The sequence below is a fragment of the Amphiprion ocellaris genome, chromosome 3 (genome assembly GCF_022539595.1).
Source record: "Amphiprion ocellaris isolate individual 3 ecotype Okinawa chromosome 3, ASM2253959v1, whole genome shotgun sequence".
Lineage (NCBI taxonomy): Eukaryota > Metazoa > Chordata > Actinopteri > Pomacentridae > Amphiprion > Amphiprion ocellaris.
The window spans coordinates 34,580,405-34,592,814 of NC_072768.1; the positions used below are offsets into that span (position 1 = coordinate 34,580,405).

Genomic DNA, 12,410 nt, shown 5'->3' on the forward strand with positions numbered 1-12,410 from the left:
CTGCCGGTAGATCTCAGGCTGTGTTCAGGCTAATGGGGAATTAATAGTTCCTGGATGTAGGGAGGAGCCATTCAAAGCTTTAAAAACAAGCAGTAAAATCTTAAAATCAATTCTAAAACTCACAGGTAGCCAGTGAAGGGCAGCAAGGACTGGTGCAATGTGGTCATAAACGTTAGTACATGTCAAAAGCCTGGCAACAGCAATTTGAATTGCCTGCAGTCTATGAGTGTTCCGCTTACTGATACCGGAGTAAAGTGCATTGCAATAGTAGAATCTAGAAGAGATAAACACACGAATGACTGTTTTAACAAAATAGAAGAAAAAGGAAAAGTTGGACTTTAGTCAGTTTTCTCATTTGAGCAAAACAGGATTGAACCACCTTGGTCACCTGTGGATGAAGAGAGAGATGTGAATCAAAAATGACCCCTAGGTTGCAGGCCTCTACACTAACAGACTAGAAGACAGATTATTGACACTGCTGGTGTTGGGGCATTCAGTTGAGTCATTCAGCTGCAAAAAATCATTAAACATCTAGTTTTTGACTGTGATCAGGCAAAACAGAACATGCGAAACATTACAACTGCCAGGTTTAAGTGGTAGATATAGTTGGGTATCGTCAGCATAACGGTGAAATCTGTTTTATTGACAGTGAAGTTCGCTTTAACTCTGGTCTTTTTAAACCTGGCTATTGTCTGTGTAGATTCTCAGTCATCCAGGTCATGCCTCTTGGGTGGAGGTGAACCATCTTCAAGAACCTACAAAAGAAGTCCAGTTGATTTCTACTGAAGCTCCTACGATTGTGGCCATTGTTACTGAGCACTCTTCCTCTACTACTTCTTCTACTTCTGCCTTCTTATGCATTTAAACAGACAAATCAGCAGTTTTTTTTCTCTGCACGGCAACGACAAAAGCTGTAATTCAAAATTCAAAACCGCTCTTACTCACAGTGTTTCGGTTTGTGTCATTACGCCCACACGTTAAAGTCAGAGAGGCAGTTTATAGACAGTGTATGACTCTCCCAAAGCTCCACTACTGTTTACAATACGAGCATCCCGCAAGGCATCAAGGTTGACACTAAATGAGATGATGACTAACATCGAAAAATCAAACAGAAACATCAAAGCGGAGACTGAAAGAAAGAAAGAAAGAAAGAAAGTAGGCTGCATTTGTAAATGTTGGACGTAGGTTGGAAGCTGAGTGGGAGAGTTGAGGCCTCTTCATGGCTGGCTGGCAGCGCTCGACAGGGCAGAGAAGTCTTAATCAGATCCCAGAGCAGATGTCTGCTTTGGGCTACGACTGATAACAAATTCGGCAAACCTCGTGTGTGTGTGTGGATCTACAGTAAATGGCTGATGGGATGTGGATGACGGATCAGGACCTTACATTATGGTTGACCAGCTCAGAAAGCGGAGGGCAGATCTCGGGGGTAGATGTCTGTCTGGATGAAGGGTGTGTGTTCAAGCAGAGTGTGTGTTTGGGTTGAAAGTGTGTGTTCAGGCTATGAGTGTGTCTTTTCCTGCAGTAACTCACCCAGGTGGTCATGCCTCTAGAAGAAAACCTGGCGATGTTGTCTTCAAAGTCGATGCCTCCGACTCCAATCACGTCCATCTGGTCTGCCGGGTTGTTCAGGGTCCTACGAGAGATAATTTATTTTACAAAACTTAACAAGACAGTTCACAGCTCCACTTCAGCATTAAAACAAGGAAACACAACAATAAAGTCTTCCTTTGTCATCCTCTTCTTGTAGTGGCCTGATGCTGCAATTAGTCGGCATAATTGATTACATTTACGCCAATATCTTAACTTCTTAATAACCCTCTTCAATTCACGATAAAAAGTGCTTGTCTTCTTTATCACAACGGCTGCAGCATGATGTTTACAGTTGAGTGCACTCAACGCAACAGTTCCACAAACTGGTAGCTGTCACAGACTTTAATTTTGTACAGCGCAAAAGTTTCTGAAGACCCAAAGCTTCAAAACATCTAAATAATCACAAAAACAAAAGGTGGTTTGTAAACTAAGCAAAGTTTAGCACTAGCACAATGCCAGAGTACCCACTGAGTAAACACAGGCACTAAAGTGTGGATCTTGTTTAAAAGGAAACTCAAGACCTAGCCTTTTAGTCAGGATTTTGATTGATATATTACTCCTCTTAGAAATAATTTTATTTATTGATTTCCCCGTTTATGTACATATTTTAGTCTATTTAATGTATGGTTTATTACTTAATTTTTATCATTTCTTATTCTGCTTTATGTATTTTTTCTATCTGTATTTTAGTAATAGGCATTTTCATTTATTTTATTTTAGTTATTAACCTAGCATAATTTGTCTTATTTTATTTAATTTCATCCCATCTGGTATTTCCTCATTGCATGTGTTCTAAAGAAGTCTAGTTATGAATGACAGTTGTCTGCTGTCACATGCTGTTTGAACATAACATTTAATGTATAACGGGTCCAAATATCATTCACCGGCCTGTCTCTATTACCAATAACTGGCCACAGTATCGGCCCTGAGAAAAGCCATATCGGTTGATTTCTACAGCAAAATGAGGCAAATGTAAATTTGGACAATAAGTGACAAACATTATAATTGTGTATTGTTGCGTTCAAGTGAAACAATATGCTCTTTTCCACCAAAAGGTATCAGTAAATGTGAAACCAGGGGAGCTAAACTAGAAAATAAAAGTCCTTTTTGCTCAGTATTGTTTGTGTACAGGAAAACTACATAGACAGAAGTTAGATACAGTTGTGATGAAAGGCAAACAGTGGAAATGTCCTCTGTGAACCTTTTGCACAGCGGCTTCAAACAGCTGCAGTATAATGCCATTTCTGTTCCCTACTTTAACTGTAAGAGTAGCGCATGTGGAATGGACATTTATTTACCCAAATACTGCTAATAAGAGCCGCCCTGAAATACAGTTCAGACCAAAGCAGACCACAAATTCAACTTCTCAATTATTAAAGAAATAATATGTGTGCCTTCATCTCAAAAAAAAAGATGCACTTCAACTGTTCAAATGTCTTCAAAAAAAAAAAAAACAAGGCTCAGGTTCACTGCAGTAGCACACTTGTTGTATATCATTCTACCATTTCCTGAAACAGCACTGACAAAATGGTCACTTTTAGGATTATATGTTCTATTTAAAGTCCTTTTCAGAAGCATGAATTATTTGGAGGCTGCAGAGATAAACTCACCCATATAGAGGTCCATCGTTGCCGATAGCAGAAACCATGATAACTCTGTTGGCAGTCAGCTCCCAAACCTGCCAGTTTAATGGAAAAAGGGAAAAATGTATGAGTTTGATGTGGAGGAAATATGAAATCTTCCCAATAGGATCCTGAATAGAGCTTTAAATGAGACCAGTGTCTGAAGTAGGGATGGACATCATTTTAACGGTATTACTACTTTTACCGACACTGCTTGTTGATCCGGTACTTTAACGCAGCGATTCCCAACCACTGGGCTGCACAGAAAGAATAAAAAATGATGAAAATTTTATTTCTGGAGGAATCTGCAGGGGTTTTATTCCAAAAAACGACTTGATCACCTTCCCGTCACTTCTGTCTGTGCTTATTTCCTGCACTTGACTCGGTCAGTTTTCATGCCATTAAATGACGCCGTAAATTTAATCCCTGTCAAAATTAATAAAAAACAAATGTCTTTGGAGAGCTTCTTTGAAAAGAGGAAGAGACTCGATGCTGAGACAGAAGACAAAGTAATTATTTACCAATGAAAAGTAATTTTATTTGTCTCGGACACTTTTTGAAAAATCATTTTTAAAAAAAGCAATTATTATTTGTCATGTATGCGATGATGGGCTCGTATAAAATGCTTTAATGGTATTCTAATCTGTGCTTTTTGATTGTTTTTGTTTGTTTCTTTTGTTTTTTAAAGAGAATAAACTAAATAAATTAACAAAATAATGGAGATTACTCTATTTTCTCATATGTACTATACAAGAATTTAAAAGTACATTGACAGTAAGGTTGTGTTGATGGGAATTATCAGATCACTGTGGACAGTGTCGCAGGTTTTACTCAATATTATTAAACACTATGCAGTGCATTTCAGTAAAACTGTCAAACACTATATCAGAATTAAAAGCTCCACCTTGAGCAGATACTAAGTAAATGTCAGAACATTGTGCTGATAAAACCTCTTTCTCCAGACTCAACTTTAATTGTCATTTTATGTATATGAATGAAACTACAGTAGACATAAAGCTAAGGCAAACAATAAATAAAACCTATGTACAATATAACAGTGTTTATGAGCTACAACAGTTCACCAGATGTAAATAACATTAACAGTGTCTGTGTTGCAGCATCAAGGCATGATGCTTCTCCCTTCATTTCTGCGTATAAAAAGAATAATTATAATAATAATAATAAAGGTTTAGTGAAGAAAACAAAGTGCTTCTTCTACTACTAATATTCAGTCAGAAAAACAATGAACATGAAGTCAGACAGTTTTTCTGCAGCCCTCACGTCACTAAATAATACTCTATTAGGTCACAAGAGTCTTTCCTCAGCTGCTCTTTTCACACATTTACATATTTTAATGCTCATCCAGATTCATGTCACCAAATACATGATTCACAGCACGCAGCTGAAAGCCTTCGGGGTGAGAATTTGTAACAGGAGACTTTTAAACATTCAGCATTTCCAGCAGCAGATGGCATGTTGTTGAACTCCATTAGAAGGCAGGAAACACTTTAAAGAGCAGCGTTTGAGCGTTTCAGTGCACGTGTTCTGAGTCAGGTTTGACCCGTTTGCACTGACAGCTGACCTGCCTGCTTTCCGGCTCATTGACATATTGTGAAAAGGGTGTAAGGTAAAGGATAAAAGGCCGATTCGAGAGCTAGTTTTATGTTTAGACAAGCATCAAAACATCTGCCCGAGCTGGTTATTTATCAGGAGTGTCTGTGTTTCTGGATTAAACCCGGAGACATGTGCATTACCTTATCAACGAAGGGGTGATCCATGAAGTCGGGACCCCCGATGCTGAGATTCAGAACGTCGATCTTCTTCAGGATGGCGTAGTTGAAAGCATCCAGGAACCACGAGGTGTAGGAAACCTATGGGAGACGAGACAAACAAACCTCAAAATCAAAAAAAGTTGGAACTGATTCGAGAAAGATCAGCTGAAGAGGAGGATTGTTTTCTTTAACTGCAGCACATCGAGAGCATTTTTGTACCTGGTTGTTGGTGAAAACCCTGAAGATGTGCAGCTCTGAGTCGGGGGCGAAGCCTTGACACTCCCTCATGCTGGCGATCACTCCAGCTACAAACGTACCATGACCCAGACCTGAAAAAAAGCCGATAAGAAACAGCTGATCATCACATACACACTGGGAATGTAGACCTACAATTCTACAGTTTCATTTAGCAGACGTTTTTATCCAAATGGCGTACATCTGAAAGTAGATACAACACGAGCAAGGATCTAGTCAGGAGAAAACAACCTGGATAAGAGCCATAAAACAAGTTCAAGTGTGATAATAGGACCCTGGTGCTTACAGGTAGTGAGGGAGGTTTATCTATTTGTTTATTTATTTATTTTTGCTTTTTGCAGTCTATCAAGTGCAAAGGTGTTCAGAGAAGAGCTGGGTTTTTAGTCTTTTCTTAACCCTTTAGCCCTATAATACTCATTTCCACTCATTTCCTCCCTCTCCCCACACGGCACTCAGTCATTACCGCAATGCATGTAATAGCACCAGAAAGCCCCGTTTCACAGCTTTCAGGGGCAGTTTGAATGATTAAAATTGCACGAAGTAGCGAGGAGTTACAGTAATTTGAAATATACATGCGCCGCGGTGTCACCAGTGATCCCTGTGGTTTTAAAAGGGTTAAAGACGGAAAGGAAGTAGAATTAAATAGAAATACACAGCACATAACATCTCCCTACTTAAAGATATCACCATCAGTCATAAACAACATGGTTAGAGAGATATCTTTATCATGAGGTGATAGGATGTATTTTCCAGTTTGGAGAATGCATGTTGGTGTAAAAAAGAAAAATAAAACACACCCAAAGACAAACAGCTGTGAAAAGATTGTAAACTGTTCTGTTCGTCTATGTAACAGAATCTTTAATGCTTTCTACCAGAGGAACAAATATAAAGAAATTTTTGCACATAATTGTTTGTTGTGGAAATGAATCATCCATTTAAAAATGTGAATTCCGTTTCACTTTATCTTTTTGAATTCTTGGGCTTATATTATGTGATATAACTGGTTTGCATATTTAAATAGCCGTTTAACACCAAATATTTACAATAATCTCAGCTTGGCCAATGAAAAATATGTCCATTTTTTAAAAAAAACTTATATCTTAGTCATACTTTGAGAACCGTTTTGAAATTCCAAAAACTCTGTTCTAGTTGGATTAGTACATCTAGCAATATTTTTGATTTTGTGGTCCAACTTCTTTTAAAATTCACTGAAAATAACTTTATTTTAATTTTTGTGTTTTTAATAAAAAGTATTCAATGTGTTTGGTTTTGCATTATTACAACATGCAGCTACACATAGTTCAGAAAAATAGTTGACTTCTGCATTATCACTTTTTTGCTAATATGAGCTCAAAGACAAGACTTTTCATGACAGCTTTGATTTTTTTGTTCATATTTCAATTCACCCATAATCAGAGATTTACTGTCCAACACTGCAGTTATTAACAGTAAATTAGTGACATGATGAGAAATAAAAGTGAGAATTTCAGGCCTCTAGCGTTAATATTTCCCAAGATATTGTCATTTAAACACCCTCAATTTTCAATGTACGAACAAATGTGCTGAAAGTGGGTTGAGGGCAATTTTAAAAACTTTATCTCAGAAAGTATATGACAGATCAACCTGAAATGTCACAGATACGACTTTAAATATCTATAACTTATGCTGAAAAAGTTTCAAGCAAATCAGAGATGGTTGAGCAGGACAACGCCCTGTCGAAACTTCAGTAATAGGACAAAAAAACGCAGCTCTCAGAGAGTTAACATAAGTTTGCCCTCCTCACCATCATCCAGTGTCTTCTCATTAGTCCAGTTGGTTCTTTCCTTGACGTTCTTAAAATGTGGATGTTTCTCACTCAGGCCGGTATCAAACACTGCCACCTTCACACCAGAACCTGCACACACAAGAAGAGGATCGGTTTCATATCATAAAGTCCCTTACATTTGTCAGAGCAGAGATGGGATGATGAGTTTCCTACCAGTGTGTCCCATCTGCCAGAGCACATCGGCCTGCAGGATCTGGGCGACGTGGCGAGGGATGGCTCTCAGCAGGCGCCGGCTGGAGTGGCGACCGGTGGCGTGCCAGAAACCGGAGCCGAGCGACAGGCTGGTTCTTCTGAAAGGACGGGACGACTGCCACGACTGCCACTTCTGGGTCCCGCGGGTGGCGTTGCAGGGTGCAGCTGGTTCGGGTGCTACAGAGACAGAACACCAAAAAAAAATCTTGCATATATTATTACTGATAAATCTGTCTTTCAGTTTGCTGAGCCCCTCCAGCTACAATCTCCACAATCTTCTCATTAAGCTAATCCGTCACTTGAGCTCATTTCTTTACGTCCGTCTTTCTTCTGTCTACTAGCTGCGATGTGAAGCCGATCATAGCAGACTAATTTAAGCCAATCACTTGGACGGACCAAATTATCACCGGGTCATTAGCAAGCGTGAGCAGAAGCCTGCAGGCCTTCGGAATGGCTTTAAAGTAGAAACCAAGCTCAGAGGTGACTCTTATCTTTCCTTCTAATGAATTACTGGACTAGAAAGCTGATTCTGCAGCCTCGTGCAACACGAACACATTCAGATATTCCAATCTGTAACAAGTTCCTGTCTAATCTAGAGAAATCTGCACTTTCTAAACACCAACCACTTCAGTCAATGACACTTTTTAATACATGTAGTCTCCCATCAATTCGAAAACTTCAGTCTCTTAGATCATGGACTGTATTCTAACAGTTCATTGTTAGTCCTGGAAAACTGCTGCTTAGTTCTAATGTGTACCACCACTCTCTAATGCATCTCAGTTAATCATCTAGCTATGCATCTGGTTACTTACTGAGCTAAACATGAAGCGTTTCCACTGTATTATTTCCACCGGCTTCCTCAGAAGACAAAGGTTTACTTTAAAAACCCTGAACTTATCCTTTAAGGTTGCTAGGTGACGGTACCAATGGTATAACTATAGTCTTTTTCCTTTGAAGTCCTTCTCCGGTCATTGATATAACCTCTAAAAACTTAAAACTGTACATCAAAGTTACATTTTTAGAATTTTTTCCATTAATACCTTTCTACTCAAATCTCTGCCTCTCTCTCGCAACATATAAAACCCTTAAGGTCCAAATCTATGCTGTAATTTTAAGGTGTAAATGCTCATCCATGATGCTAATCTGTGGCTGCCTTCTGACTTAGCCGCTAGCCGTTAGCGTAGCCTTAGCCACTGTGAGAAAAGCTAATTTCCTGGTTTGCGGTAACGGCTTGTGTTTCTTTTTTTTGTAGTCTCAGCTTGAGAGATATTTCTGAGACCACAAAGTGACGACAGACAGAGAGAAGAGGTTGCATCAGACCTGAAATAGCGCATTTAATTTATATATAATCGGTCAATAAAACTACAGATAATTTTGAAAATTGTCAAATATCAGAAACGATAATTGGCCAGGCAAATAATCGGTACATCTCTAACCCATAACAACAAAATTTGGAAACTAGAGTGAAATTTGCTCATCAAAACGGGTTAAATAATGGTGTATGAAGTCATATTCATGACATATGGTCTCCACACTGATACTGCATGTGTAGATGCACACTGAAGTCTTTCATCCAGTGCCAGGTTCAGGGTGTTCCCCTTCCTCACCAGGCTGACTCACCTACTCCCTCCCACAGTTAGCAAACACAGAGCTGTCCTCTGTCCTCCCATCCCTCCCCCCTAGCACCACAAACCCTCACCCCGGCCTGCATCAACACCCCCAAAAGTTGGCCTGAACTCCACGTTAAGATATACAATCCTCTTGTACACCACAATCACAGTGGGGGAAGCAGACAAAGAGACATTCTGTGAGCTGCACAGTCTCTTCTGTATCTTCTATATTTCTTGCACAGAAGTGCCAACAACCGGGGAACACTGCGATCCTTATTCCTACACAATAACAAGCGCATTGTGTCGGGACTTACAGGGAATGTATTTGAGTGAGCGGAACACTTTGCGCTGCGGCGTCACCCTCTTGATGTAGGGGTGGTCCTCTAAGGTCAGCAGGCTGCTGGGTGAAGCTTGGCGGATGTGGACCAGCTCGAAGTCGCTGGGGAAGTCGGAGGCCGGGTTTTCTCTGGGAACGATGTGCCATTCCAGGGCGCCGCCGCTGGCGCTCCGCAAGGCGCTGCTGATGTACAGGCTGCGAGCTTTGGCCGAGAAATACCCTGTAAATGCTACGATATACTCTGGAAACACAGAAAGGGGACAATGCTTTAAAATAAGGGCAAATAAACAATGACTGTGTCCAAAATCCTCCACCCATTCCCTCCTCCCTATTTAGGGACGACTATATAGTAAACTATTTATGGAGCTCCTTGGCAAAAGTGAAATTTTCTGACACTATTTGAGTTTCAACGCTATTAATTACATCACTGCAGTAGCTCAAATGAAATGTATCAAATCAATACTGGCTACTGTAGTGAAACAATCTGTATTTTTGTGAAAAATTTATATTATACTGAGTGTATTTTCTTAGACGAAAAAATGAAAAATTACTTTTTTTTTCCTTGTTTGTGTTGTGATACATCACTTTGCTTCCATTAAACATATTCACAAATGATTATTTAAATTTTTTAACATATTTTTCTCACGCCTGTTATTTGACAAGCTACACATATAGAAAAGATATATTCGACAGAAAATATACGTGACACTATAAAATACTACGAAAGATGTCTTTCCACCATAAACAAATATGTCTTAACACTATAAAATGCATCTTAATACTATAAAATATGTCTTTAACTACAAAAAAGTGTCTTAATACTATAAAATACATCCTAGTGCTACAAAATGTCTTTATACTATAAAATAATCAATCTTCACACTATAAAATCTGTCTTAACACTATAAAATATGTCTTTACATTACATAAAATATGTCTACACTATATAAAATATGTCTTTACACTAGAAAATACATCTTTACACTTAGAATAAATATCTAAACACTATAAAGTATCTCTTTACACTAGAAAATACATCTTTACACTAGAAATTACGTCTTAACATTATAAAATAGCGTCAACAGTTTAAAATACGTCTTCACACTTTAAAAAATACACTAGGTACACTATAAAACTGGTCTTAACACCATAAAATAACATCTTTACACTATAAAAATATGTCCTAACACTATAAAATACATCTTAACATTATAAAAGATGTCTCAACCTGATAAAATATGGCTTTACACTACAAAATACACCTCTACATTTTTAAAAAAGTACATCTCAACACTATAAAATACATCTTTGCAATAGAAGAAAATACATCTCAAAACTATAACATACATCTTAACACTATAAAATAAATCTAAACATTACAAAATACATCTTTGCACTTTAAAAAACATGTCTTAATACTGTAAAATATGTCATAGCGGTAAATAGATATCTATGAAAATGCCACCAATCCTCGGTTTTGTCTCTTGTCCGTCTGCCTTTCACGTTCGACACAATGCATGATGGGACGTATTGCTGACACAACCTATGTGTATTCAGGTGAGCAACCTTTAACTGAGCCACAGTCCATTTAAAGTTCATACTGCAGCCTGAACAACACACAAGCAAAAGAAAGTCCAAAAACATATTAAAAAACAAAACTTCTGCTGCAATCAGTAAAACATTACACTGTGAGAAATCACTGGCAGAGAAAACCTTGTCAGTTATTATGAACGAAGTGGAATCAGGTGTTTGACAGCAGATTACTGATTAAAAGAAACAACAACAACAGAGCCATCTTTTTGGTTTCCAAACTGGACAAATAAGTCAGGTTTGTAATTTGTGTTGTATTAATACGAGCCTACAGGGCATGAATGTCAAGTAGTGCAGAATGACAATACCTGTACAGGAAGTGTCAGATTCTCAACTCTTTTAATAACTTCACAGCTGCTATGATTTAATGCAACTGAGTGTATTTTATGATACGTTCATATGCTCATATTGTAAGTCCTGCACATAAAAGTAAAATCTAATTTCTGATATTGAACCAATTTTCTGCTGTCTGTGCTCATGTTGTTCTGCACTGGCGCCTCTATATTTGTAGATATAGAGAAAAACTGGGAAATTTTGCCAATTACAGACTCCCTAACTGCAAACAGTTTCTCTGGGTTTCTTTTTTTTCTTTTTTTTTTTTTTTTAAGGTTTTGCAGAAAAAACATCATGAAACCATTGGGTACAAGGACAATATCAATATAACTGATCAGTAATGGTAGCAAAGTTGAGTCAACTAATCCCTCATAAGAATGCTTTTCAAATTCAGACTCTCCCTTCATTGTTGAGCTTTACCACAGATACAAACAAAAAATACAATTCTTTGTGAATTAATTTCACTAATTTATTATTAGAAACGCCACTGACACAACTGTATTTGAAGCATTTCAACTATTAAAGCTCAACAATACCTGAGAAATAAATTAAATGTAGTTAAAATCAAAGAAAGAGGCGTCTTTAAATTTTGAAAACTAGTATTCACGCCGTGGTCACATTCTTTAAATACTTGTTTGAGACTCCAGTTAGTGTGCTTAATCCATTTAATGCCACACTAAAAATATTAATATAGTTTCATGTGAGCAGCAGGTTAGCTTAGCTTAGCATAAAGACTGGAAATAGGTCAGCAGCTAGCACGACTGTGTCCAAAGGTTAAAAAACAAAACACCTGACAGCACAGTTCAATCTCGCTAACTAGGTTGCTCTGAACACGTGTAAACATGGGACTGTATAGACAATAAATGATAATAGCAGTGTTACAGGTGTGCGTTCACTTCCCAAACAGTGATATAGATCTTCTAATCTACCTCTCGACAAGCAATAAAAAATAGATCATTTCTTTTAAGTAGGGCATACCTACTTGAAATTCCCCGGCTTCAAAATCTCTCATAATCCACAAATACCAATAATCAAAAACCAACAGGTACTGAATCTTAAGAATGATTTAGTTCATTTTTTTTGTTTTAAAGCATTAGAAACAAATCACTGAGTCACATCATTGCATTGTGTGTCGAGTTTGTTCGTTATGAATAATACGTTTACTATAGTTTATTCAGAAACAGCAAAAGTAAAAATCTGTCAAGTGCAGAACTGTGGCTCAGATGCGTTTTTAATGGATTCTGGATACACCAATGATATCCGTTAGTAAGATAATTTCTATTT

The 12,410-nt window shown here is 37.9% G+C and overlaps 1 protein-coding gene across 1 annotated transcript in view; it reads right to left on the reverse strand.

Moving 5' to 3' along the window:
• The window catches only part of mbtps1 (membrane-bound transcription factor peptidase, site 1), a 40,727-nt gene that overhangs the window by 18,079 nt on the left and 10,238 nt on the right, over window positions 1-12,410 (reverse strand). The window contains exons 3-9 of the mRNA XM_023297851.3: window positions 9,181-9,444; window positions 7,218-7,433; window positions 7,023-7,133; window positions 5,204-5,313; window positions 4,967-5,083; window positions 3,201-3,268; window positions 1,531-1,633 (exon numbers count right to left, since the gene is read on the reverse strand). Coding sequence (XP_023153619.2) covers window positions 1,531-1,633; window positions 3,201-3,268; window positions 4,967-5,083; window positions 5,204-5,313; window positions 7,023-7,133; window positions 7,218-7,433; window positions 9,181-9,444 — 989 coding nt within the window. The remainder of the gene's footprint in view (window positions 1-1,530; window positions 1,634-3,200; window positions 3,269-4,966; window positions 5,084-5,203; window positions 5,314-7,022; window positions 7,134-7,217; window positions 7,434-9,180; window positions 9,445-12,410) is intronic.